We start from the raw sequence: 22,580 nt of genomic DNA on the forward strand, positions 1-22,580 counted from the left end.
GAATGTAACTAGCAGTATTCCCCTTTTCCCTTTGTCCACCAGGCAGCACAGAGTCAAATGTTTAACCCAATTATAGCAACTGTATGGGACATTATGGCTTAAACATATCATTTTCTTTTCCCTCCTAGGAAGCATTTCATTTCTAATTTATATTTTCGCTGGTCTTGAATGTTTTGAATGATAAGTGAACTATTTTATTAAACGTAATTCTTGTAAACAACTTCAAATTAGTTTCATGGAATGAGACGGAATAGTTACTATTCAGTAATTAACAATTAAGCCCAGCCAGTGGCCCAAATCACACTTTTGGGCACAAATATGAAACATCAACACTGCCCTCCCAGGCCAGTGCCCTGATCTTTCAGCCAGAGTACACCTTCGACGTAAAAAGGTCCTCTGAACTCTCCTCAACCTCGAGGGTTTCTGCCTCAAAAGGCGCTTGTGTTCACACATTCCTGGTCTTTCTGAGCAACTGACTACAAACCCACGTTTCTCTTGTTATGGGTTAAATTGTGTCCCCACAAAATATGTCCTGCAATCCTAACTCCTATGTCGCAAGGGTTAAGAGCTACGGCTGCTAACCAAAAAGTCGGCAGTTTGAATCCACCAGCCGCTCCTTAGAAACCCAATGGGGAAGTTCTACTCTGTCCTATAGGGTCGCTATGAGACAGAAACAACTTGATGGCAACAGGTTTGGTGTTTTTGGTTATACCTATGGATGTAATCCCATCTTTGCTGTGTTAATGAAGCCTTATCAGTGTAGGGTGTGTCTTAAACCTAATCACTTTTGAGAGAAGCAAGCACTATAGCCAAACGATAGATGCCACAGGGAAATCGAGAAGGAACCGAGGAACACCAGGGCTAGAGAAGCTGAGACAAGGGTTTCCCCCCAGAACTGTAGAAAGAAAGCCTTCCCTCAGAGCTGGTGCCCTGAATTCAGATTTCTAGCCTCCTAAACTGCAAGAAAATAAATTTCTGTTCATTAAAGCCACCCATTCGTAGTATTTTTGTTACAGGAGCACCAGATAACTAAGACAATCCTCAAATTCCTCTTAACATCTTTGAATTTTCCCTGAAAGTTTTCCTTTCGGGTCCCAAGACAGACCCCTTGAGTGGGGTACTGGAGCACCAGGCACCCCCCCTTCCCTGCCTTCTGCATATTGACAGATTCTGAGTCCAGCCTCATCGGCTTCCAGTCTCCCCTCGTCACCCCACTTGCTCCCTCATTCCCACACTCCTCTGCTGGGTGCTGCCCCACTGCAGGATGAGGTAGGCAAAGGAGGCAGGAGCTGGGACTAGTGCCTGCTGCCCGTCAGGCCCCCATAGTCCACCTGGGGGGCAGGAAGAAGATGAAATACTCCAGGCAACATCTGAGCTTCAGTTCCATCTTCACCCCCCACCCCCCCAACACACGCCAGAAAATATCAGGGCTGCAGGGCTGAACGTACAGGCCAAAGGAAGACACCCCCTCCCCAAAAATGAAAAAAGAAAGAAAAGAAATCCTACATCAGAGAACAGAAGAAAATGAAAGCCACACGAGCCAGCACTCCTGGTTCTAATCCCTGCTCCACAGCCCACCCTGAGCGGGGGCTCGGACAAACCAGCCACCTTCTCTGAGCCTCGATTTCCTTATCTACAAAGCGGAGATAATAGCACTGGCCTATCTCACAGGAGGTGTATCAAATGGAAAACTGTACACAAAAGGGTTTTGAAAAGGATAAAGCACCACACAAAGAGGGAGAGAATTGTTACCGCAATTGTTCCCTCTCAGGGCTAAGTGACCCCAGAAGGACCAGGGAGAAATGGAGCCTCAGGGTCTGGAGGAGGGTTGGAGAACACAGGATCTGTCCCAGAGGCTCCGGGCCCCCAAGGCTGCCAGCTCCCACCTTCCTGCCTGCCCCTTGCAGATAGAATCACCACTGGCTTTGCCTTCATTCGGTCCTTCAATCAACAGGCTTGAGGCTTTGAGAAGGGGTCTCCAGAGGTCACAGAGAGGTCATCTGGCCTCTCCCCACGCTCTATATGCCTGGCATCCCTTTGTTGTCACTGAAGTGCATTCGTGTGTGCCTCTGTGTGTGTGTGTGTGTGTGTGTGCGCCTCTCTGTGTGTGTGTCCTCTAAAGCTGTCCAATGGAGAAAATTTCCCATGTGTGATTTAGGGGTGGTGACTGAAATGGGGACAGCCACTATCTGCAGCGACTGCAGCCCACATTTGTAAAACACCTACTATGCATAACTTTAGCAGCCTCACCTCTGCATCCCCCCACCCCCACCCCAAGACCACTGGATTTCCAGGGGCAGATTGAGGCCCTCCTTATCTCTGGGACCTGCCCTGGTGGAAGGAGGGGGGATTTAACCAGCCCAGCCCAGTAGAGCTCAGACAGGGCCCACTACCCAGGTCCCTAGAAGTGGTACAGCGCTCCTGCCTTATTTCCTGGGCTTCAGCCCCTGTTCTGGGCACCTGCCTAATAGCCTCTTCCCTCTAAGGACAGTTTCTCCAACTGATGACAGAATCCCCCAGTTTGAGCCCAATTTCACCTGCCACCTTGGACCTCTGAATCTTGCTGTTTCTGGGACTTCCCCTCTGAACCCTGCCACTTTCTGGCCACTCCACTGCCCTACACTGTGCCTGCCTGGTGGCCCTGCTTGCCTGGGTCTCCACTTGATGCTGGCAAATCTAGACACCATGACCTGCCCTGAAAGGACCAGGTTCCAACCCCCACCTGCCTCCTCCACCAGAGCTGCCTAAGACCAAGCTCTCCCACCCACGCCCACTGAAAGCTATGAAGACAGCTCTGGACAGTGTGGAAATGCCCAGGGGGCTGAGGCACCCTCACCCACTCTTGATCTCAAGGGATTGCAGCCAGGTACGAAAGTATAAGACTGATGTGGTACCTAGGAAGGCAGACAACAAAGGCAGGCACTGGGTAAATAACATTCACAGGTTGTGTCAAAGTTAGCAGAGGGATCACCAGGGGATGGGCCATCTCTGACCTTGCCTTAAAGAGCAGAAGAGGGTAGGAGAGCTTGCCCAGTAGGAAATGGCTGTCAGAGCACAGACGTAACAATGCAACTTTTCACTCATTTGTTCATTCATTCATTCATCCATTCAGTAAATGCTTATTGAGCACCTGCGATGTTCTATGCACTCTTCATGTTGCGGTAAATAAAGCAGAGAAAAACCCGTTCAAGAGGGTTTATGGCTGCTAATGAGGAAAAAAAAATTTTTTTTTTTTAATGAGGATAAAAAAGTAGATGGAGCCCAGATCATGGGAGGTCTTGAATGCTGGGCTGAGGAGGTTGGGCTTTATCTTATTGGCACTGGGGAACCCTTGAAGGTTTCAGAGTGAGGGTAGGATGACAAGCAGAGACTTATGGGAGACTGTCAGAATCACTGGCAAGAAAAGTGATGAAAATCACTTTTAAGGATGTAGCTGTAGCAATGGAGAGATGGGGGTGGATTTGAGTCAGTGGGGAGTGAGGTGCGGACCTGGGGGCTCCTCCTCCTGTGGAAGGCTGTCTGTGGCCCTCTCTCCTGCCTCCAAACACACAACTGTCAGAGCCCTTCATGAATCTCCAACCTTGGAAAGCCAACCGTAGCTGCGTTCACCGAGGTAGGGGCCTCTCCCCACCCCCGTCCCACCTGCCTTCACCACCCCGCACTCACAGTGACCTTAATAATGCAATGAGGGAGACATTCAACAGCCTGGCAAGGCCTAAATATAGCCTGTCAGCCACGTGTAGCAATGCTCCCTGACTTAAGAGCAGAGGTTGGCAGGTTCCACCCGGGACTGCACTTTGTTTCAAAAATCATACTAGCCAGGCTGAGTCTGATGGGCCCTTGGAGCTTTCTTTAAACACAGAGAAAACATTAAAAGGATTTTCTGCAAAGGCCTCAGCATGAGAAGAGGAAGCAGCTAATGGGAGGTTGGAGCCGAAGACCTTCCTGGTCAATGCCCTGTGGGACTCAGGTGAACATATTTGTTAAAAATGTAAATCCCTTGGGACAAAGGGCAGTCTCCATGCAAACCAGGCACGTGGGGCAGACAAAGGAGCTCTGTTCACAGTCACCAGCAGGGCTTCAGGGTGAGGGAGGGGCAGGCAATCAAGAGAGGCAATGGAATGAATGCCTGGAGGGGTTTCGCTTTGCCTCATTGAGCTCCTTAGGGGGTGGGTCCAATCACTGTCTCTACTTCAAAGGTGAGGAAAATGAGATCTGGGAGGGGTTAAGGAATTTCCGAAGGCCAGGAGCACACCAGTGCTGCAGCCAGGACTTGAACTCAGGTTGGCCCGCCATCAGAGCTGCTTCTGGTAAGCAGGAAGCTGTTTCATGGTCCTGAACCCACCGATAGTGGTAGTCCTGCATGCCTAACCCTGCCTCTGCTCAAGGGTATGCCTGTCCCCACCCACCCTGGGTCGGCTGCTTACGAGGAGAAAAAGGTAGATGGGGGCCAGATCGTGTGGTAAGGCCCTGAGCAAATCCTTTGGAGCTTCCTGTCCACCTGCAGCGCCTCCTCCTCACTGAGTCCCACACACAGAGGCTGAAGTCAGAGACTCAGCTCTATTCAGCAAATAAGCATGAAAGCCCCACTGTGTGCACAGCTTTGAAATGCAGGTGGAGGGGTGTAGCCAAGGCGGACAGGCCCATATCCCTGCCTTCTGAGGCCATTTCTAGAGAAGAAAAGGGAAGGCAATCCGGGAGGAGTTGGCAAAGACTGTAGTCTAGACAAAACAGGAGTAGCAGTTAGGCGTAGGATGCTACGAGCAGGTACTGTGCTAGTGTTTTTCTGTGTCATAGCTGATTAAGACCTTACAAGGAGAGAGGTACCATCATCACACCCATTTTGCAGATGAGAAAAGTGAGGCATGGACAGGATAGGTAACCTGTCCAAGGTCATATGGCCAGTACGTGACAAAGCTGGGGGTCAAACCAGACAACCTAGCATCAGACTCTCCATCGAACCACTGTGCTCCGGTACCCAGAGAGGCAGAGGAGGGAGAGAGTTGTGCCTCTGGGGGGACCTTGGAATCTCTCCTGGAGGAGGTGGGATCTGGCCTGGGCCTTGATGGAGGTTGGGAAGGGCATTCCAGGTGGAGTGGCCCTAATGAACAAAGGCAAGTAGGGCCGAGCAGGCTGTGGCATTTGGGAGTCATCAGGCATGGCTGGGGACAGGGTACAAACCTTGCTGCGAAGCTCCAGATGGAGGCTACGATAATGGTTCCAGCACTAAGTGCCTACTAAGCACCATGCCCGCGCTGGGCCTAGCACTTTCAAGACATTTTCTCAACACTATCAACCAGGTCGCGGTTGGTTCAACAATTGCTTCTTTTCACAGCTGAAGGACGGTGGTCCTGAGAAAGAGGTAAGGTGCTTGTCCAAGGTCACCCAGATAGGGGACCAAACACAGCAGGGAGCTATGGAAGGCCTTTGGGGAAGACAGTGATGGCACACAACCCTGGGCCAGCCCTCGCTGTGAAGCACACCAAGCAGGGAGCAGCGGGAAGCGGGAAGTGAACCAGAGCAGAGAGTCAACTGCTCTTCAGAGCTACAGGTCCTGCATGGGTCAGGAGCCCCAGAAGCAGGAGCCACTGCTGTAAAGGTTAATGTGCCCAGCTCAGGCTCACCAGAGAGAGAAAAACACCCTGCATCTTACTTCCTTATTCTATGCTTTGACCACTACACACATCCCTCCTGGCATCCAGCGGGGCCTGGCCGGGCAGGGGCCTCTCCTGCATGTAAAGGAGGTTTCTGGAGGACCAATGATGGAAAAAAATGGAGGGTTGGGGGATGGAGTGCTCTGGGTACAATCCCTTTCCAAGCTGGGTGCCCTTGGACAAGTTTTTTCATCTCTTTAAGCCTCAGTGTCCTCATCTGTAAAATGGGAGTATTCCATTAGGTTTATGGGAAGGCCTGAAGTGACTGTGTAAGGAAATCACCCAGGGCAGTGCTGTTGCAAAGGCAGATGATGACTAAATCAACACTAAGTGTATATATGGGTGTCCACGGTAAAAGTCATTCAACTTTTCCGTATGTTTAAAGTTTTTCATAAATTAAATTATTGGAGAAAACAAACTAATCATATATTCCTTCCCTGACACTGGTCTATCCAACACGACCCACCTTGCTGATCTTTCTGGCCATTCTGCATGAGGAAACAGAGATACAGGAAGATGGGCAGGTCATGGTGAGAACCTGTGATGGAGCTGGGCCCGACCCTAGCGTCCTGACTCCCTGGGGTTCTCTGCCCTCTCACTGTTTCCCATCATCACCACCACCAGCTTGCCTGGTTTGGTCCAAGCTCCACTGCCTCATATATGGCGTGGTCAGAAAACTCGGACGTGCTGATTTCTGAGAAATGTCAGGGAGATGAATGGTGGCCTATACCTTGCCCCTGAGTCAGGCAAGAATGGAGTCATTATCCACAGGATTCTTGGAACAATGTAATAACACCAACCCATCTCCCTGCTACTTTCCTTGGTAAAAAGGAAGAGGCAGCTTGGTGCAGTTAAGGCCACGAGCTCCTCCCACATGAGCCACAGCCTCTTCTAGCCTGAGACCTGAAGAACTAGATGGTGCCCAGCTACCACTACCGACCCTTCGTTCTCACCAGGGACACAATAGAAGGTCCTAGTCAGAATGGGAGAAAAATGTAGAACAAAACTCATTCATAAAAAGACCAGGCTTACTGGACTGAGAGAGACTAGAGGAACCCCTGAGACTATCGCTCTAAGATATCCTTTTAACCTGGAGCTGAAGTCACTCCCAGAGGTCACCTTTCAGCCAGATAATAGATTGGCCTATAAAATAAACAATAACACCTGCGAGGAATGTGCTCCTTTAAACAATCAACTATACATTTATACAAAAGGCAAGGACTGGCAGGTGGGGTGGAAATGCTGAGAGTACTGACACATGACAGTGATTATAACCAATGTCACAGAATGATTTGTGTACGAATTGTTGAATGGGAACCTATTTGCTGTGTAAATTTTCACCTAAGACACAATAAAATGCTGAAGAAAAGAAAAAGACCACAGACTCCAGAGTCAGATTGTCTGGGTCCAAATCTAGTCTCCACTATTTGCTCACTGTGCAACCTTGGGCAAGCTACTTAACCCTCTGAGCCTCAATTTTCCCATCTGTAAAATGGGGGTATAATAATAATAGCAGTACCAGCTGCCATGGAGATGGTTCTGACGCACAGAGGTCCCATGTGTATCACAGTAGAACTGTGCTCCATAGGGTTTTCAGAGGCTGAGTTTTTGGGTGTAGATTGCCAGGCCTTTCTTCTGAGGCACATCTGGGTTAACGTGAATCACCAAACTTTCAGTTAGCAGCCAAAAACATTAGCCATTATATCAACCTCAAATTGTTTTCATGAGAATTAACTTGTAAAATGCTTAATGCATGAACACTTAAGAAATGTTAGCTATTTTATTTTCATTTGCTTAAGGGAAAAAAAAAATCTCAAGTATTACCTAGCTCAGGGCCTCCCATACTTCATTTCAGATTGTCTAAGTGGAGACAGGCATGATGTTGGACTTGGGACTTTTATCTTCAGATGGTCTCAAGCAGGAGGAGAAGCTGAGACCTGGGGTAGCTTGGTGACTAACAGAGCAATGCAGGGGCGAGGCTGTCCAGAGCCTGGGTCTCTTCACTTCCAGCCCCAGGTTCTCCGCGAGCCTGGAGATCTAGCAGCCTCTCCAGGCACAACCCCTCACAACCCTCAGTCTGAATACAAATCACCTTGGAAAACACAGTTTTTTTTTTTTCATTTAAAAAAGAATCCAGTGCTAAGGCTGAAATGGCAGTATGTGTCTATGGCTGGAGAGGGTGTGTGTGTGTGTGTGTGTGTGTGTGTGTGTGTGTGTTTAAGTGTGTGTGTGTGTTTAAGTGTGTGTGTGTGTTTAAGTGTGTGTGTGTGTGTTTAAGTGTGTGTGTGTGTGTGTGTTTAAGTGTGTAAGTGTATGTGTGGTCCATTCCTGTGGAGCCCATGTTACTAGAGTTTGGGGAAACGTCAGATTCTTGGAGAAGATTTTAATTAGGTTAGTGTTGCCTCCAAAAAGTACTCAAATTAAATACGAATCCATAATACATCGCATCATAGCTAATGGTATGCAAATGGGGCTGGGCCAGGCCTGGCTGAAGCTGGAACTTGGGCAATCTTGGTAATTGGAAAAAGTCCCCTGGCCTGCAGCCACAATCCCAAGGATGCTGTTGGGGGAGGGTCTCTCGGGCAGAGCAGGAAGGGAGTGGCTAGTGCCCCACTAATGAGAGAAGAGAAGGTCCCCCGCTGCTACCTGCTAGCAGGGAGGCACCTTCTCCACCAACAGGGAAGCCACGTGCCTGTGGGGAGAGAGCACACCCAGAAGACTTGTGGGGAAGCTGAGTCTCCTGAGAAGCCTGCTCTGCTGTATTTATCCGCATCTTTCGGGGTGGTTTGATTTCCCATGAGGCACAGGGCTTTGGAAGGGGGACAGCTGTAGTGCAGGGGAAAAGCTTGTCTGCAGACCCTCAGAGTGAGTGTGAGTCTGACCTCTCTCACCACCAGCTCTGCGACTTCTCTTTGATCAGCTACGAATTAGCAAAAATAAATTCTACCCTTTCAACCTCGCAGAGTGGTTTGAGGGACAGAACAAGCTGTAAATACGCTTAGAGCTGTACAAATGGATGTGTACCCTTTTAATTTTAATTTTTTTTTTTTAATAAGGATAAATAAGAAGTAGCATGTGTCCCCACCACCCATCTGTCAGTTTGTTGTACTGTGGTGGCTGCATGTCACTGTGATGCTGGAAGCTATGCCACTGGTATTTCAAGTACCAGCAGGGTCACCCATGGTGGACAGGTTTCAGGGGAGCTTCCAGACTAAGACAGACTAGGAAGAAAGGCCTGACCATCTATTTTCAAAAACAAGTCAATGGATCACAACAGAATGCTGCCTGATATGATGCTGGAAGATGAGCCCCTCAGGTTGGAAGGCAGTCAAAATACGACTGAGGAAGAGCTGCCTCCTCAAAGTTGAGTCGATCTTCATGATGCAGACGGAGTTAAGCCTTCGAAACCTTCATTTGCTGAGGTGGCACGACTTAAAATGAGAGACCAACAATGGACTCAAACACACCAATGATTGGAGCCAATGAACAACCACCACATCCACTGGATACATTCTATGCACCAGCCATCTTACCCCACTTGATCCTTTTTACAGCCTGCCACGGACTGAATTGCGTCCCCCCAAAATATGTGTCAACTTGGTTAGGCCATGATTCCCAGTATTGTGTGCTTGTCCTCCATTTTGTGATTTTCCTATGTGTTATAAATCCTAATCTGTCTGTGATTAAAGAGGATTGAGGTGGGATGTAACACCCTTGCTCAGGTAACAGCTCTGATCCAATGTAAAGGGAGTTTCCCTGGGGCATGGCCTGTACCACCTTTTATCTTACAAGAGATAAAAGGAAAGGGAAGCTAGCAGAGAGTGAGGACTCATACCACCAAGAAAACAGCCCTGGGAGCAAAGCGGGTTCCCGGTATTCCTGCATGGAGAAGCTCCTAGTCCAGGGGAAGATTGATGAAAAGGGCCTTCCTCCACAGCCAACAGAGAGAGAAAGTCTTCCCATGGAGCAGACACCCTGAATTTGGACTTCTAGCCTACTAGACTGTGAGAAAATAAATTTCTCTTTGTTAAAGCCATCCACTTGTGGTATCTGTGTTATAGCAGCACTAGGTGACTAAGATACAGCCCTGGGGAAACTGAGGCACAGAAAGCACGACAGTCAGGAAGTGGTGGATCCGGATCCAAACCCAGCAAGTCTGACTCCAAAGCCTCCTTATTTAACAGCTGCACTACAATTAGGGTAAAGATACTCCTGGATTGAAGGGGCACTGCTGATAATAACACAGGACCCCAGACATAACTGTGGACTGCCAGCATAACACTGTCCCAGGACGTGCTGTATGTGTCTAGGAAGCACACAGACCAGGACTCATCCACCTGACTAACTGGCCGTGAGTTCTCATATGGTCATTTCGGCTTTCTGGGTGTCAGTTTTCCCATGTGTACCACATCTATTCTGCTAATTCAGGTATTTTCCAGGTGCTTTCCAACTCCAAAGCACTGTGATTTCACCAGGCAGTCCAGCACCACAGAAATCCTGGAGGCTAGAGTCAGACCAGCCATGTTGAAATCTCTGCCTGAGATTCTGGGCCATCGGCATGACCTCATGAAGCCTCAGTTTTCTCATCTGTAAAATGAGGAGGGAGAGCAATAGTTCCTGCCTCACAGCTTTGTTGTGACGATTAAATGAGATGATGAAGATATTAGCTTATATGCTCTGAGTTCTACTTATCAGGCAGTGCTCTAAGCGCTTTACACATATTACCTCATTTAATCCTCACCAGCTAAAAGCAGCCAACACTTACATGGTGCTTGTCATGTGCCAGGTACTATTCTAAGCATTTACTCACAGCGACTCACTTAATCTAATCCCTAACGCTGTAAGGTAGGAACTTTCTTTTTATTCCCATTTCACAGGTGGAAAAACTGAAGCACAGGGAGGTAAAGACCTTGCCCAAGTTCAGGAGCCAAGATTTGAAGTCCAGCAGCCGGGCTTGGAACCACAGGCTTTGCTGCCTCATCTGATGCACGTAACACTTAGCACAGTACCTGCCCTGTATGAGCATATGCAGTAAAGGCTATCATTATATGTAAGGGGGTGAAACTAAGCATCAGACACCTGCCTCTTGGGAAGGATTCAGTAAGATTATACCTGTAATGCCCCCAGCAGAGTTGTTGTTAGCTGCCACAGAGTTGGTCCCTAACTCATGGCAACCCCATATACAATGGACCGTTGTGATCCACAGGGTTTTCATTGGTCGATTTTCAGAAGTAGGTCGCCAGGCCTTTCTCCCTAGTCTTTCTTAGTCTGGAAGCCCCACTGAAACCTGTTCAGCATCATAGCAACACGTAAGCCTCCACTGACAGGTGAGTAGTGACTGCACGTGAGTGGGTGTTCAAAAAATGTAATGCAAATGAATGAATGGAACTGAAGAAAGACCCTGGGCCTGTTCTGGCTCCTGGTTCTTCCAGGTTGGTGCTGTAACTGACCGACCCGTCCCCCCAGCAAGACTGCTAATGATGGGTCTCGTGAACCCTATGGGGGACACCCACCAGCGGTGGCAGCAGCGGGTCCAGTGTGCCCTGGAACGCAAAACTGTTCTTAGAAGCCTGAGCAGACGGAACAATTCTCCCCCCATGGAGTCCTCAGGCCCTGGGCCAGAAGAACTGCCCATGGCCTATAATCCCAGACATCTCGAGGCCTGTCCCAGCCCCTGGGGAGTGGGAAAGGAGAAAAATGGGACAGGAAATAACACCAAGGTTTTTGAGATGGAAAAAGTGTAAAAGCCCTTCCTTTATATGGGAATGAGTGCCAGGAGGCCATTGCCTACTGAGTTTTCATCAAAGTAATTTATTGATCAATACAGCTAACATGGCTAGTTCAGCGATTTTGTAAAAAATAACCATGTGTTGGATGTAAGCAGCACTTTGCTGGATTGTGGCAAGCAGGGCCAGACAGGACTGCCATGTTTTATGGCCTTCTGGGAACCGGGCCCTGGCAGTTACATCTCTGTGTCTTTATCTTCATGACAGCAAAACATTTGGACAGGAAAAAAAAAAAAAAAGCTTGGCCAATCTTCCAGGTGTTCCATCTACCTGGCAGCAAACATCAAGACATTACAAGGTCATGGCAATGAACCTGAACCACCACAAGGCCGGGAAGAGGGCGATATATTAGGAAGTGCCCTGGCCCAGAGTCGGAAGACCTGGAAGGGAAGAGGGCATACATTTACTAAGGATCTACATTTTACCAGGTCCCGAGCTAAGTAAGTGCTTTGACGCTTATCACCTTTCTCTTCTCCATGTTTTCAGATGATAAATACCAGCTGATATTACATTCCCAAGGTCACCAAGCAAGTAAGGGGTAAAGTAATGATTCACAGCCAGATCTGAATTCATGACTTTCCTGACAAAATATTTAATAGAGGAAACCATATAAATTTTGAAGCTGGTTAAAGTGTAAGGTACCTACCTACTCACTGCTATCAAGTTGATTTAGACTCATAGCAGCCCTCTAGGACAAAGTAGAACTGCCGCATAGAGTTTCCAAGGAGCGCCTGGTGGGTTCGAACTGCCGATCTTTTGGTTAGCAGCCATAGCTCTTAACCACTACACCACCAGTGTTTCCAAGTATAGGGTCCCAACCAGTGCCGTCGAGTCGCCACCTGCATAAACCCCGCAGGCTTGGGCATTGGCCATTTCCCATCTAATGTGTTTATGGCAGGAGTCCCTGAGTGGTGCAAACAGTTGCGCATTTGGTTACTAACCAAAAGGCTGGCGATTCAAATCCATCCAGAGGTGCCTCGAAGGAAAACCTGGCGATCTGCTTCTGAAAGGTCACAGCCATTGAAAACCCTATAAAACACAGTTCTGCTCTGATAGACATAAGGTCACCATGAGTCGGAATCAACCCGATGGCAACTGGACTGGTTTCAGGTTTACTTACTAGGTGAGCTTTGAACAAGGGACTTGACCTTCCTGAAATTCAGTTTTCTCATGTGCAAACTGGGGGTCAGCAGCTATCCCCAGCCTACCGCACTTACTGTTGGAAGGATCAAACAAGACCCCAATGTGAACGTACTTGGCAAAAGGAAGAAAATTCCACTACTACGAACAGTGGTTTATCTTCTTAGAGTCCTCCAAAGCACCTAGCCTGGACCCACACACCTATACGTGCTCAATAATTCATCAGTGGATTGAACCAGGTGGCCTGGTATCTTGTACTACAAACATCTGGGGGCATGGGTGAGTGTGTATACTCTCCTCCAGATGTGTGGGCCTAGTGTAGGTATAAACTTTGGTGCACAATTCATGGACAAAGCCCATCAGAACCTTCGCCAGTTAACTCCCTACCTGCCGCAGGAATGACTAGACATCTTTGGAGCTCCACGGCTGGACTCACTTGGATGCTGGGGGTTGGTTGGGAGGCACAATCTCCCCGGAGTCTCTGTTAAGAGCTCTGGCCCTCGGTGGTGGAGTGCTGGCTCCTGCACTGCTGCACCAGGCACATGACTGGGACAGGCTCTGGTGAGGCCCTTGCTGGGAGGGTCATGACTACTAACAGCAGCTCCGTGAAAAGATGCAAGAAGGGAGAACGAGGCTGAACCTTGAATCCTCAAAGGGCCACAGTAACCAAAAGTCTGCGGTGTGAGACCAGCCTGTGCCCCAGACCACAACTGGAGCCAGCTCAGGAGAGCCCCAGAGGAAGCCAGAGAGGGGCTTTGGAAACCACCTCCCCAGGCTTGTGTATGCCACTTGCCACCCGCTTGCTCACCAAGCTCCAGCCATATGGGCTTTCTTTCTGTTCTTGGACCAGGCTAAGCTCTTTCCCACCTCAAGGCCCTCACACATGCTGTTTCCTCTGCCTAGAATGCTGTTCCCTGCATTTTTCACATGGCTGGTTCCTCCCATTCTTCAGGCCTCAGCCTAAATGCCACCTCCTCAAAGACGTTCCCCTATTCCCAAACCAAAGTGTACCTCCCGGCTGTTTTCATTTACTATAATTTGTAACTATGTATTTACTTATTTATTGCTTGTCACCTTAAATAGAGTAGACAAGGTTCCATAAAGACAGGAACCTTGGAAATAGGCCCTTAATTCTGCGCACAGGAGGCCTCTGCACCCTCACAGGTGATGTGAGGGGGACTCCTGTTCCTCCTCCCTGCTGTGACACCCAACACCGTCAGCCAAGGGTCCTCTCTGCCCAGAAAGGCCACATGTCTAGAAACTCAGACAGGGAGCGTTTCTGTGTCTTACAATCCCTGAGTTTGGATTTGCGGGATAATTCTGTACCCAAAGTACCTCCCAGCAGGCAAGAAGGCAAAAAAAAAAAAAAAAAAAGCCAGCTCAAATCCCAAGAAGCAAGAGCCCCCATTTGGTCCAGAACCTAATCCACCTGCACAGAGAGCAGGAGGTTCTGCAAAGAAATCATCTCCCAGATTAATGTGAAGCTTCCCGTTGCCACCTGGCTCCAAGGGGCCTAAAGGATAACGAAGGCTCAGGATTTAGGCAAGGTGGGATTTACAGACACTATTCCAGGCTAGAATAAGCCCTAGTGGCACAGTGGATAAGTGCTCAGCTGCTAATCGAAGGTCATGATTTGAACCCACCAGCCGCTCCGTGGGAGAAAAATGCGACAGCCTGCTTCCATAAAGATTAAAAACCAAAAACCAAACCGTCGAGTCAATTCCAACTCATAGTGACCCTATAGGATTACAGCCTTGGAAACCCAATGGGGCAATTCTACTGTCCTACAGGACTCCTATGAGTCAGAACTGACTCAACAGTGATGACTTTGGGTTTTGGGGGGGATTTCGTTTGTTAGTTTTTTAATTTCAAGCTGGAGAGCCAGAGCTTCACTCATTGCTAAGTCTTCCTCTGCAGCCACCTGCTGACAACACACACAGGGGACTCTTTGTACCAGACAGCCCACACTCTCACTGTAGGTGTTCCCAGGCCCCTCGCCACCAGGGGGAAAGGGGGAAGTCTCTCCCTTCTCCTCCCCGTTCTCTCCCAACCCCACCCAAGGAGAAGGTGGCTGCATTGCAAAGCCTCCTACTGTAGTACCCCCTGAGCCAGGAGGTGGCTGGAAGAGGGCGGGAGTCTGTGTGGCCTATTATCCAGGCCCCATTAGTTGCTGGGGCTCTGTCAGAGTGAAGGGCCCCTGGTCACTGTGGGGACTGCAGGGAGAGAGCAAGGACAGAGGTTGTTAAAGTGCTCCTGCTGGGTTCTGATGGCCGCCCCATGCCCTCGCACCTCAAAGACATGGTAATGCAAAGGGGCTGACAGCGGATTTTCTGCCCAGCACGTGTTAGCTTAACTCTGGGTAATGCTGCCCTAGAGAGATGCAGCACCAGCCAGAGCCAGCCGGCACTAAAAGAAAGAAGAACTAGGAACCTCCTAAATGCCCCATTGTCCACCTGGTGGCGGAGGGTTTCCACCCGGCTCCATCTCATGTGTAACTCTGGAATTCAATGTGATTTGTCAGACACGTATTAAATGCCTACTCTGGGCCCCACTCCTGGGGATACACGGAAATGGCTTTGGAGTCGGGCAGACCAGGGTTCAAATCTTGGTTGCATCCACCCCTTCCAAGCTGGGCACCTTCATCTCGCTAAGCCTCAGATTCCTCATCTAAGAGGTGAGAATAATTACACACCTTAGGGTTGTTGTGAGGATGAACTGAGATGGAAAAAGGGCTCAATGAACAATAGCTGCTATTACCGTGATCAATAGGCATGAGACAAGGTGTCTGGCTTTGAGAAGTTTACTGTCCATGCAGGGGTCAGTGACCCAGTGCCTGCAGGAGTCAATAGGACATATAAAGTGAAGCGGGACTGGTGAGGAAAAAAAACTGAAATAAACGCCTCCCTCCCTGAGTCTGTCTTTTGTTTTCCCCAACGATAAAAACACAGGTAAACAAAATATATTACTTTTCCCTCTTACCTCTACTGAAAGAAAGAAACAGAACAAGAATGACAATAAATGATCCGGGGCGTCAGGGATGCACTATAAGGCGGGGTGGGGTCTGGGGCAGGTGAGAATATGGGTACAGTGGTGACAGTTTTCCAAGGATTTCCTGGAAATCCAATATTTTATATAAAATTTCTGAATATTGGCTAACTCAACTTAAAAAGCTAATTCAACTTAAAATTGATAAGGTACAATAAGATACCATTATCTCACCCCAACATTACTGGCACTAATCAAAAAAACAGAAAATAAGAAATGTTGGAGAAGCTGTAAGGAAATCAGAGCTCTTACATACTCCTGGTGGGAATGCAAAATGGTACAACCACTACAGAAGACGATATAGCACCTCATTAAAAAGCTAGAAATAGAAATACCATACTATCCCCCAATCCCACTCCTAAGAATATATCCCAGAGAAATAACAGCTGTCACACGAATAGACACATGCACACCCATGTTTATTGCAGCATTATTCACTACAGCAAAAAGATGGAAACAATCTAAGTGCCCATCAACAGATAAATGGATAAATAAATTATAGTACATACACACAATAGAATACTTCAAAACAATAAAGAACAATGATGAATCTGAGAAACATCTCACCACAAAGAGGAATCTGGAGGGCATTATGCTGAGTGAAATAAGTCAATTACAAAAGGACAAATATTGTATGAGACCACCATTATAAAAACTTGAGAAGGTTCACGCACAGAAAAAAACAATCTTTGATGGTTAAAGGAGAAAAAGGATAGGGTGGGAAATCACTAGATAGCGGACAAGTGTTAACTTTGGTGAAGGGAAAGACAACACACAACATAGGGCAAGTCAGCACAACTTGACCAAGGAAAAGACATAGAAGCTTCCTAGATACATCTAAACACCTTGAGTGACTGAGTTACTGGAGTTGAGGACTGGGGACCATGGTCTGGGGGGACATCTAGGTCAATTGGCATAACATTGTTCATAAAGAAAATGTTCCATGTCCTACTTTGATGAGTAGCACCTGGGGTCCTAAAAGCTTTCAAGCAGCCATCTAAGATACTTCTGTTGGTCCCAGCACATTCAGAACAAAGGAGAATGAAGAAAACCAAAGATACAAGGAAAATACTAGTTCAAAGGACTAATGGACCACATGAACCACAGCCTCCACCAGCCTGAGGCCAGAAGAACTAGATGATGCCTGGCTACCACCACTGACTGCTCTCTGCCAGGGATCACAACAGAGGGGCCCAGACAGAGCGGGAGAAAAACATAGAACAAAATTCAAATTCACAAAAAGACCAGACTTACTGGTCTGACGGTAACTGGAGGAACCCCCGAGACTATGGCCCCAGAAAACCCTGCTAATTCAGAACCGAAGCCACTTCCAAAGTCCACCTTTCAGCCATAGATTAGACAGGCCTATAAAACAAACAATAACACACGTGAGGAACATGCTTCATAGTTCAATCATGTATACGAGAGCAGATGGGGAACACATGCCCAAAAGCAAAGACAAAAAGGCAGGAAGGTACAGGAAAATTAGATGAATGGTCGCTGAGAACCCGGGGTGGAAGGGAAAGGGGAAAAGTGCTGACACATTGTGGGGACTGCAACTAATGTCACAAAACCATTTGAGTATAAAATTTTTCAATTAAAAATCAATTTGTGCTGTAAAGTTTCACCTAAAATACAAAAAACTTAAAATAATAAAAATTAACAAAAAATAATAAAGTTCAGAAAGAGAATCCCTTGAATTCGAGGTGAAGAGATTTGGTTTTCAAGAGAGTGAACCATCCAAAGTTTTTTTTTTTTTTTCCTTTTAAGACAAAAAATTAATAAATAAAAAAAAAAACACACATACACAAAAATGTCTGAGTCAAACACAAGAAGCCCACAAGCTTCCACTCTGTGACCCGTGGAGCAGTGAAGGGGCTAGTGAGGGAGGAGATACTTAGGCACTGATGAGAAGTGCTCTGATAACAGGGCTAGAGCAGGGTTCCCGTGAAGCTCAGGGAAGGTTGTGATCAGAGAAGGCTTCATGCAGGAGGTGAGTCTTCCTGTAGGACATGAAGTGTGAGAAAGAAGAAATCTAGCAGGAAGTCAAAAAGGGGAGGACAGTCCAGGTGGGGAATGCAGACCATGCAAAAGCAGGGAGCTCAGAAACAGCCTGCCCTGCCTTGAGCTGCTAATGACTCTGTACATTGGTGGTTTATGTGGCATCCTGGCTGGGTGGGAGGGGCCTCCTGGGGCTGAGGGGTGGGAGAAGCCCAACACAGTGTGAAACCCCGAAGGAGCTGACTCTGGCCTCCCCTTGAGAGGCCTACTAGGGGCTGTCCCTGTGTTCTTTGCAGCTCCCCAGAAGCCCAGAGAATCCAAGTGCCCTGGCTGGACGAATGGGAGACAGACAAGGAGCATGAGAAACGGACTGGACAGACATCAGGTGAAGAAAAGCCTGGGCTTGGGGAGCTGGGGCCAGAGACCCTCGGGGAGCGAGGGAGCCCAGCTGGTTTCTGGACCCCACCCACACACCAGATTTTCTGCCATGTATACAACCAGATTCAACAAATATTTCCTGTGTACCTACTATGTGCCATGCAGCGACAGGCCTTTGCACCCATTATTTAAAATAACAATAGCAATTGTGCTGATGATGATAACAGTTTACATCTATGGCGTGCATTCTCTGTGTGCATTTTCCCAGGCTCTCTGTTTCCTCATCTATGAGACGGGGATAAAGTCCCCACCTCTTAGATTTGCTGTATTAAATGACAGAGTGTCTACAAGATGCTTAGCAGAGCATCTGGCACTTAGCAAGCCCCCAATAAGTTGCTATTGTTATTTTTATTAATATAGTAACACTACTTTACCAAAAATCAAAAAAACCAAACCCGTTGACTTGAGGTTGAGTTGATTCTAACTTATGGCAACCTCATGTCTTACAAAGCAGAACTGCTCCATATGATTTTCTTGGCTGTAATCTCTACGGAGGATCCTTGGTGGCGCAGTGGTTAAAGTACTCAGCTACTAACCAAAAGGTCGGCGGTTCAAACCCACCAGCCGCTCCTGGGGAGTAAGATGTGGCAGTCTGCTTCTGTAAAGATCTGCCGTTTTGGAAACCCGATGGGGCAGTTCTACTCTGTCTTATAGGGTCGCTGTAAGTCGGAATCCACTCTTCAGCAGTGGGTTTTGGTTTTTTAATCTTTCTGGAACAATGGAAACCCTGGTGGCATAGTGGTTAAGTGCTACGGCTGCTAACCAAAGGGTCGGCAGTTCAAATCCGCCAGGCGCTCCTTAGAAACTCTATGGGACAGTTCCACTCTGTCCTATAGGGTCGCTATGAGTCGGAATCAACTGGACAGCAGTGGGTTTGGTTTTTTTTTTTGGTTATGGAAGCAGATTACCAGCCCTTTCTTCTGTAGCAGCACTGGAGAGGTGTGAACTGCCAGCCTTTAGGTTAGTAGTAGAGTGCAAACTGTTCGCATCCCACCAGGAACCCTTACAGGGGCTGGAAATTTAAAACATAAGAGAGCCCAGCCAGATGAGTGTAGAGCTGCCCCTCCTGTCCCTGCTGCCACCACCACGCAGTCCTCCAGTATCAACACCCACACCTGCCCAACGTGCTGAAGTCTACCTCCTCCTGCCTCAGTCACAGCTGCCAAGGAAAAGGAGGGTAACTCCACCCTGCATAGTAGAAGGGGGCATGGCTCAGTCCACAGAGAAGCTCCTGGCCCTTGAAGACTTCTAAAGGAAACGCTGAAACCAGACGGCGCCCTTGCCGGAGGGGGCTGGGGTTCACAGGAGGCCTGGCTGGACAGTCAGACAGAAGGAGGAGACTGGAGGAGACTGTGACAGGAGTGCCTGCCGCCTCGGGCATCATGAGACAGGGGCTTCTGGTCAAACCAGGGAGCTGGGAAATGGGGCTGGAGGCCCAGTTGTGCTCAGTGACAGCCGGATGTGACAGAGATGAAGGACTCAGATGACAGGCACATGGCTCCAGGGAGGGCCATTCATACATACACACATCACAGCCTGGCTTCCACTGCTCTGGTGTGGGGCAGTGAGGAGACACCCAGACTGGGATCAGGATACCTGGTCTTTAAACAACCTTCCATCTGTCCACGTATCTCCATCTCCCCAGACCCTGCCCTTTCTCACCTGGGCTATTTAAATAGCTTACTGATGGGTCTCCCAGCTTCCACTCTTGATTCCTGCAATCATGTCACACAGTCACCAGGATGACATTTTTTCATAAAGCCCTCTCAGTGGCTCCCAGTGCCCTGGCAATGAAATCCAACCTCCTTAAAAAAAAAAAAAAAAAACCTCCTTACCACGGTATAAATGGCCTTCCACGAGACCCACAGCTCAGGCCGTGGTTTTCTACTCCCCCTTTGTTTGCTCCATCCACACTGGACTTCCTTGCCCACTACCACTGAGTCAGTTCTGACTCACAGCAGCCCTACGGGGCAGTGTAGAACTGCCCCACATGGTTTCCGAGGCTGTACATCTTTACCGAAGCAGACTGCCATATCTCCCTCCAGCAGAGTGGCTGGTAGGTTCAACCCCGACCTTTCAGTTAGCAGCCAAGTGATTAACCATTGCACCACCAGGGCTCCAGGGCTTCCTTGAGTCATTTAAATACTAGTTTAAAACACACTGGCCCCATTGCCCCAATTCCTTCTTCTGGAAGCTCTAAGACCAGGTCGCTCCCTCTTCTCTGCTGCAGCCCCTAGAGGTTTAGAGATGGCCACCCCTGCCTTCAGGTCTCCAAGCTCCAGTCTTGGAGCCTCCTCTCCGACACTTAAGTCTCCGTACCTGTACAGGCGGGACAGCGTGTGCTGTCTTACTGCCTCCCTGGGTGCAGCTGAGACAAATGATGAAAAAGTATTAGCATTTTTGCTGGAAGAGTGAGGCAGCAGGAGCCCCAGATCTTCCTCACCACAGGCCTCGGAGCCAGACTCTCTGGGATCAAAGTAGCCCAAGGAAGAAACTGCCTTTTGCTCGCTGAGAAGGCTCAAATGCTGTTTGCCCTCCCCAGCCTCAGGGGGAGATTGATGCCTGCACTGACGGATCATTCCAATGTATTAGGTAGATAAAGAAATTGATTATTCCATAAATCATTGTCTCCATGAAAAAAACCCAATTTTTTAAAAAAGAAAATATTATAAATCTGTCCAAGACCATGCAAGCAAAAATGTAGCCATTTCAGTTTAATTGTCTGAGAGCTTCTTTTGCAGTCCCTGAAGATACTGGCTCCCAACCTAGATGTTCCCTCCCACCCTCCACAAACAGCCATGTCACACTATGGATGGGATGGATTTACACTGCAGCAGGAAGAATCTAAGTTAGACAGAAAGAAGAACTTTCTTACCAAAAGAGACTAGAATCATACCCCTTGGAGTCTGTAAGAAACTAGATATTAACACTTACCCCATGCCCTTCCCTTTCCTACTTACACATATACACCATCCAGGAAGGTTAAGGCTCAGTTCTGCCTGGAGACAGGGAACTGGCCAAGATGAACACCAGGGGAGGGCTTGAGGATGCTGTGTGACAATTCAGGGCTGAAAGAACACTCTCAGCACAATACAAGTGATTAAATGATTTAGAAGGGGCAAGGGCACAAAGGTGAGAGGGAGTGAAGGGTGGAAGGAAAGAAATGTGGCTTCTTGTCTGGTTCTGCTGTGTGACTTTTAATTTGTCTCTTTTCTTCTCTGGGGGGCATTGGTGACTCAAGGGTAGAATTCTCGGCTTCCATGCACGAGGCCCAGGTTTGATTCCTGGCCAATGCACCTCACGTACAGTCACCACCCATCTGTCAGGGGGGGCTTGCATGTCGTTCTGATGCTGAACAGGTTTCCGCAGAGCTTCCAGACCAACACAGACTAGGAAGAAAGTCCTGGCAATCTACTTCCAAAAAATCAGACAACAGTCTGATCCGATTGTGCACAAGGTTGCTGAGTTGGGGGCAGATTCCCTGGAAGTTAATAACAACGAGAATCTCCTCTCTGAGTCTTATTCCTCCTCCCAGAGACAAAGAGAAGGAAGAAGATCCAAGTGTGGGGTTCTGGTCTGAACCACACACACCTAAATGTTCCAGGAACCATGGCTATTACTGAAGGTCACCTACACGGACAGACGTACCATGAGGACATTTACAAGCCCAGAGAGGCTGCTCCATCCCCCCGCTCCATGCCTCCACATCCTCCATCTGTGTGCTCTGCAGTACACAGAGTGGGCGCTCCATAAATGTTGGGTGAATCAGTGAGTCAGCCCAGAATTCATGTGAAAGAAAAAAAAAACAGGAAATAAACACTAAATTACAAACAGCATAAAAATAGCCACATTTCCAAAGCAGATTTTTCTGATTCTGCAAATCCAAGAAGGAGCAGCAAAAAGTCTAAATTCCCTCATGCTGAGATATCACAAACCAGAGTCCCTGAAATGGCCCTATTTAGTACACACCATAGCCCACTTCCTTCCTGCCCACACCAGATCTTTCTATTGGCTGTATGACTGCAAGAGACCATCTTGCCTCCTAAATCCCTGGAGCTCATATACCTAAACCTCACTTCTTGCTCAAAAGCAAATGCCAGTCCCTCTGACTCTACCACTCTATTACTCTTAGCCTTCTATGGCCCTTTGGCTTCTAGTCCAGGTGTCCACTGCATTCCCAGACAACTCTCAGTATCCCACTAATGGAAAGGTCCCCCCTTCTGGAAGGCAAGCTAAGGTCATTCATGGAGTGACTTCCCTCTCTGGGAGAAGCCTTTGTCAACATTCACCCAATCACAAGTCTTCTCAGATGCATCCAGGTGGTGGAGCACCTGGTACTGCCAGGGTTCTTTGGGGAATGCCATAAAGCTGTGACACATTTAATTTGCTTCACTTGAATGAGGAATTATTTTATTTACTAGCAGAAAATACAGCTCCACAACTTAGGAAATAATAACACACAAAGTCCTTTTAAGAAACACATTTGAGCAGGATAAAAATACATAGCACAAGCCTA

At 48.1% G+C, this 22,580-nt stretch overlaps 1 protein-coding gene across 14 annotated transcripts in view; it reads right to left on the reverse strand.

Annotated features, from left to right (window-relative positions):
• The window catches only part of GRIK3 (glutamate ionotropic receptor kainate type subunit 3), a 252,729-nt gene that overhangs the window by 214,634 nt on the left and 15,515 nt on the right, over nucleotides 1-22,580 (reverse strand). For 8 of the 14 annotated variants that reach the window (XM_049878785.1, XM_049878782.1, XM_049878779.1 and 5 more), the window contains 3 exons: nucleotides 21,713-21,809; nucleotides 20,384-20,432; nucleotides 19,727-19,779 (listed from right to left, as the gene is read on the reverse strand). The exons of 3 other annotated variants lie outside the window; for them this stretch is intronic. In XM_049878785.1, coding sequence (XP_049734742.1) covers nucleotides 19,727-19,779; nucleotides 20,384-20,432; nucleotides 21,713-21,779 — 169 coding nt within the window. In that variant the 5' untranslated portion in view covers nucleotides 21,780-21,809. 3 more of the 14 variants (XM_049878776.1, XM_049878775.1, XM_049878787.1) reach the window with 3 other exon arrangements.

This window comes from Elephas maximus, chromosome 3 (assembly GCF_024166365.1).
Source record: "Elephas maximus indicus isolate mEleMax1 chromosome 3, mEleMax1 primary haplotype, whole genome shotgun sequence".
Taxonomy (NCBI): Eukaryota; Metazoa; Chordata; class Mammalia; order Proboscidea; family Elephantidae; genus Elephas; species Elephas maximus.